The 6267-nt window shown below is 29.6% G+C and overlaps 1 protein-coding gene across 3 annotated transcripts in view; it reads right to left on the bottom strand.

Annotated features, from left to right (window-relative positions):
• Window positions 1–6267, bottom strand: part of LOC106678001 (UBX domain-containing protein 4) — a 23625-nt gene that overhangs the window by 6274 nt on the left and 11084 nt on the right. For all 3 annotated transcript variants that reach the window (XM_014416263.3, XM_014416264.3, XM_014416262.2), the window contains 2 exons: window positions 4930–5052; window positions 1524–1635 (listed from right to left, as the gene is read on the bottom strand). In XM_014416263.3, coding sequence (XP_014271749.1) covers window positions 1524–1635; window positions 4930–5052 — 235 coding nt within the window. The remainder of the gene's footprint in view (window positions 1–1523; window positions 1636–4929; window positions 5053–6267) is intronic.

Here is a 6267-nt window from a genome sequence, read left to right as displayed (position 1 = left end):
ACTTACTGTGGTTGTTATCTTGTTCTGTTTTTAACCCTGAAGAAGGCTAGAAACTCTAGCCGAAACGTTGGCACATTAAAATAAGTTAATCGTACTTATTTGTGTTTTTCATTGACCGTGCCTCCAACCATCTTCTCCTCATTCATCATCCACGGTCAACTATCTCTCATAATTATAATTTACATTAATAAATCTTTTTAGATGGGTAATTTTATATACCAGAAATTAATCTCAACTAATATACACAATAATATCTATCTAATTTTGGCAATGTAATTTTTAAATCAACTGCATCTTTAATAAAACTGTTTACTTTATTTAAGCCATTTATATTTTTTTATTTAACAAGACTGAATATTTAAGAAGGCAGTGGGATAGTTCAATGGTAAGGCTAATATCTACAAGAACCTGGGTTTGAATCTGGTTGTAGCAATAATTACTTATTCTGTTACTGTCACCGGGAGTTAACCCTTTGGGTCCAGGAGCCCTCCCCTTGGCCTCATAATGTGGGTACCCTTAATTGGGGAAAATATGGTGGTCGATGATTCTGACCAAATCACCTCCTTCCACAACCTTTGGTCAGGGGTTATAGTAGTAAAGATTTATTTTTAAATATTTAAGATTTTTTTTTTTTTAATTCAGCATTCTATTGCTGGTGAGACTAGATATCGTAGTTTTTGTATAGTAAAGCAACAGTTTCTTGAATGTCTAAAAACTTATATTTCAATATTTTTAGTTTAACAGGGAATCAAAATAATTTCATAAGAGTATTTTTCACAGTTTCTAGGTATAAAATGCAAACTTCAAGCAAAATTTCAGAATAGTAATAGAATTATTTGTGTAAAGTTTCATCAAAATTTGATTGGGTGGGTGTCACGACTGGGTGTTGACATGTAAAGATCCATAAACATTTTTTGCCCTGAAGGTCCTGAAAAAAGAATATAGTCTTTGGGGTCTACAAATAAATTTTGATAAGACCGAATACCTGCCAGTAAACTGCTAGGAGGCTGTGGACCTTCCGATTAATGGAAGCATATGTAAGAAGGTAGTCTCTTTCAAATACCTGAGGTCAACAATAGATGGGAACGGTGAGCCAGAACTAGAGGTTAGGATGAAAGTTGGTATGGCAAGAATGGTGACTAGAATGTTGCACCCAGCCCTCTGGAATAGGGTCATCTCAACAGACAACAAAAGGCACATTTCCGAAAGTATTGTTGAGCCCTCACTCAACTATGCCGCAGAATCCTGGACACTTAATTCAGGAATCTACTCCAAACTACAAGCGGCAGAGATGGATTTCTTAAGGTTGTATCAATCTTAGCCCCCTCTCCAATCTGAGCGGCTTTCCTAGGTCCCATTTGCTTGAAATTAAAAATGCCAAGTTTTTTTTTTTTTTAATGATTATTTTTTATCACAATATATTCCCTTTCCATATCATATAATAATAATTGATTCCTTGCGCTTGGAACCAGTCATAGTAACTAAAAATAAAGCAATACTTAAACATATTATCAGTAACTTACTGGCAAAATAAGAATAACTCCAGTTGGTGTAAGATTTAAAGACAATAAAGTGCTCTCATCGTCATCAGATGTGAATTCCCTTCGAGGAAATGTTGTCGCTAGTCTATAATCACTATAATAAAAAATTTAAATTTTATTCATGTATAAATTTAATAATGAAGATAAACAATTTAAAGCCTAATTATAAGAAATTTTATCAAAATAAACAATTAATACTGTTCTAAATTATTTTGTCTAATATATAGTGTAAATGGTTTATAATTAGGTGTCGACAAAAACAGCTTTTAGAGCAGTTATATTAAATACAAAAAAAAATATTACAGGCAGTGAGTAAAATATAAAAGAAGAATGTTCCAGGTGTGGTGAAAAGAACTCAAATAGTAATTAAGCCATTTATTGTGAGCCAACATTTCGCCCCACTTTGCAGGGCTTCATCGGGGCTAAAAAAGATACAAATAACTAAAATAATGTAACAAAGTAAGAGAATAAATAGCATGAAATAAAAGTTAACTAAGGTATGGCTAAAAATTATTTAAAATATGTGAAAATTAGTTAATTGATATGTAAGCTAAAGTAGGATAGAAGGTATGAATTCCCCCACTCCCCTACTCTGATGATGTCTTCCACCCGCCTTTGGCTCATTCATTTGCTTTCCTCCATTCATAAAGGTGGGTATCCTATTGTGTTTTTTATTTCCCTTTTTTCTTTACCTATATTTTATTCATATTTCCTTTCTTTTAGTGTGTACTGTATTTTTATATTTCTTTTTTATCTGATGTTATTTCCATTTTTATAATTATTTTTTTGTAATTACTTTTTATTTATACTTTCCACTATACATCTTATTTTGATTTTCTTTAATATACTTTCTATATTTTTATATCTGTACCTCGGAGGGATACAACACTATGTCCATTTTTTTCCATATTGACTTTATTACAGAGTTAAAATCAGCTTTTCTCATATTTCTTAGAGGAATAGAGCACTATGTCCAAAACCAGTTAGAACCGGATATAGCATGTTTTAAAACAACACCAAGTCCACTGTCATTTAGAGGGATAGAACACCTTGGTGTTTTATCCTTCTGAAGCATGTGAATTACTACTGGACATAGTGTTGTATCCCTCCGAGGTACAGATATTAACTTTCACACATTTCAAATAATTTTTATCCAAACCTTAGTTTCATTTTATTTCACATCATCTCTTATTTTACCTTGTTATATTATTTTAGTTATTTGTTACTCTTTTAGCCCTGTAAAGTAGGGCGAAAAGTTGACTCACAAGAGAAAGAAATTTATTCATTCATGCTGCCCAAATACATCGGGTTGCTACATTACACAGCATTCTGATCAATCCGTGATCGGACATATATAAATTTATAAATTACTTTTTTTGATATGATACAATATAATAGAAAGATAACATTTTTTTTTTTTCCCACAGTATTCTTTTACAATTAATATCGGTCTACAAACTAAATACAGGCTTTTCAATTTATTCCTTTTTCTTTTTTTTTCTTTCCCGTCCATTTTACAACCCAATTTCATTTTATCAACAAATTCCCCTATATAACAAATATTAGAATATAAAAAATAAAAATAGTTTAATTACTATTGGAGTTCTTTTTAATGCACCCGGACTATATCCCATTAAAATATATTTTAATGTTTCTGTCATATCTTTCATACTATCTGGTTTCGAAGGCTGACAGACAATATAGATGTTTTATTAAATCGTCCAAGAACTGCATCCTACAATGTACAAAAGTTTAAAACAGTAAATTTTCCTTCCAATATCCATCGCTCCAATACCCTCCCTACCTTTAAATCCCGCCTGTTCAATCATTTCCTATCCATTTAGACCCCATAAAATTGTAAATTAATATAATTGTAAATATGTATATAAACTATTATATCATTCTCAATTATTTTCACATCGTTCTCTTTTCTCTTTTTTTATTTATTCATTTTTTTTTTTTTTTTTTTTTTTTTTTTTTTTTTTTTTTTTTTTTTTTTTTTTTTTTTTTTTTTTTTTTTTTTTTTTTTGTTCAACTGATAAAAGTGAGAAAGTAACCTATAATTATTATTTTTTTTTTTTATTATGACTGTTTATATTTTCTTTGTATTTTTTATTTAGTATTTCTGAGGCTCCTTAGCTCTCATCTATGGATTATTATGTATTATTCTAAAGGGACTCGTCCCAGAATAAATAAAGTATTATTATTATTAAATGGTCTTGTTCCATTAAACTCTTAACTTGTTTTAGACTCTAACGCAGGACCATAGGATGAAGAAAATACTTCACCAATTCTTGATGACTACGAGCGCTAGCCTTAAAGAGACATTTGCACCTATGCCCAGTAACTTTTAAACTTGTAGATATTGGAGAAGCTGTTTTATTACCAAGATATTATAATAATGTGACATTCTTTATTAGAAGGTGGAAATTTACAGGAGCATAAGAAATGTACTGTTATCTCCATATAAAAAAAATATTGTTCGATAAATATAACTAAATCACTATTGATATTAGTTCACTACTATAATATATATTGTAATATGCTCTTTTTTAGTAAATAGTATATTTTGATGTATAAAGGGTTTTTGATATGTTTTATTTTATGTATCATTTTAATATTCATTTGTTTTGTTTATCCAAAAAGCAAGCTAACCAATTTTCATTGTTTATAATAACTTCGTGATTCAAAACAAAATCAAGATGGCGATACGTATTCTTCAGCCAACAAATCCGTTGAATCAAGGCCATGTTGAACAGATTCAAATATCATAAAAACTATTTTAACTCTTCCCCTCATAATTGAAAATACAGTAAATTAAAGGAAAAATAGAAATCAAGAAATAGTACTACAGAATAATATTCAGAAAGTAAATCATTTGCAAAAGTCCCTAACTGTTGTGCAATAATCGATGTTTACATGAAACTTCGAGGCAAGTTTTAGTTTTTGAGATTCATTCGTTGTGTGGACGAGCAGGTGAAAGGATGTCTCCAGGATGAGGAGGTCCTCATGAATTTCTGTCCAGCAAGAGTAGGAAGCCATTTTGGACGCGAGGACAATAACATTAAGAACAAAGAAGATACCAGGAATCAACGAAAGAAGATCGTAAACTTGGTTAGTTTTGTATGCATAAAAATAGATACATGTGTAAAATAGATTTTAATTTAATTAATTGTAATTATTGTAAATGCCTGTTTCTGATTGCCTAGTAACCCGCCCTGAGATTAAGAGTCTTTTTATAGAATAAAATTCAATTATCTATTTAGTAGTAAAGTTCTTAATTTGAACCCAAGTTATCTCTTATATTTGAAAAAGTTTATAAAACGAGCAAAAATTCCTTTTATTTTATTTTTAATATTTTTAAAATTATTACAATATATACACATACCTGAAAGATAATTCAATGTTATTATTGATAAAGTCCCTGACTTGTAGGAGTGTAGTGTTCGGAGGGAACGAATGAGTTTTAGCTTCTCCAGTAGGCAATTTAAATTGAATCCTTGCAGTAGTTCTGAAAGATAAAATTGAATAAAAATTGGAAACATGAAATCAAGAATATCAGTTCAATAAAATAAAAGAATACATAAAACAATAATTATCGGATATTAAAGTGCCTGAAAAGGTTTAAGTGCTTTGTAAAGTTTTTTTTTTTAGGAATTTATCCAAAAAGTGAAATCACTATATCAAAGAGGATCCTTGTTTTTGAAGGGAGCTGGTAAAAAAAGTAATGCAGTAATAATATATTTTTTTGTTATATATACATATACATACAAAAAGTATATTTTAATATTTATACATATTATCTTATAATATGTATATAACAGGAGCAAAGTAGCTCAGTAGACACTGTTCAACTAACTCCACCACTAAATTAAGTCCTGAGGGTTGAATCTGGTTTTTGTAGATAATTATTTATTCTATCATTGTAGACGTAAGTCAACCATGTGGGTTTGGGACTCCTATGGGTATCCGTAACCAGGGAAAAGAGCTTGATTCAAATCAAATTACCTACTTCCATAAGAAAATGTATTTATTTTTTATGTAAGAAGTTATAATTTATTAGATAAATCTATATAAGGATTATTTACTATTTATAAATGCTTCTTTTGAAATGGAGGATTATTAGATGTTTTTATTTGATACAATAATGCACTTTATGGATAAATAGCATTTATTTTATCAATTTTAAGTGAAATAAATGTTTTCAGTTTTTGATTAGTAGATCTAAATATTTTGAATATTTGAACCTAAAAATAATTTTTTTTAAAAATCCGGAACAATGGGGTCTAAATCAAAAATAAGCTGATCACATTTGACGATATGTTATGGCGGTAAAAAACTGTGAAACGTGTTATTTTACATTCTTTTTTAACAACGAAAAGACAGAAAGTAATGACTAAAAAGAAAAATACTTTCATATTATTACATATATAGATAATTGACCGTATAATTTCAAATATGAAGAAGATGGTCAGGATTGCGGTCAATAAGAACAAAAATAGTTTATAACTATTTATTATCTGACGTTTCGCCCCACTTCGCGAGCTTCATCAGGGCTGTTCAAGATGATAGCTAAACATACTTTGAAAGAGTATGTAGTAGACTCGGTACAGAGGGCGAAACATCGGCTAATAAACAATTGTAGATTATTCTTGTTCTAATGGACCGCAACCCTGATCATCTTCTTCATATTTGAAATTATACGGTCAATTATCTATCTATCTAT

This window comes from Halyomorpha halys, unplaced genomic scaffold (assembly GCF_000696795.3).
Source record: "Halyomorpha halys isolate HHAL.00 unplaced genomic scaffold, Hhal_1.1 Scaffold117.1, whole genome shotgun sequence".
NCBI classification, from domain to species: Eukaryota; Metazoa; Arthropoda; class Insecta; order Hemiptera; family Pentatomidae; genus Halyomorpha; species Halyomorpha halys.
Note: the sequence above shows the minus strand (reverse complement) of the source record. Positions and strands in the feature narration are given on the sequence as shown.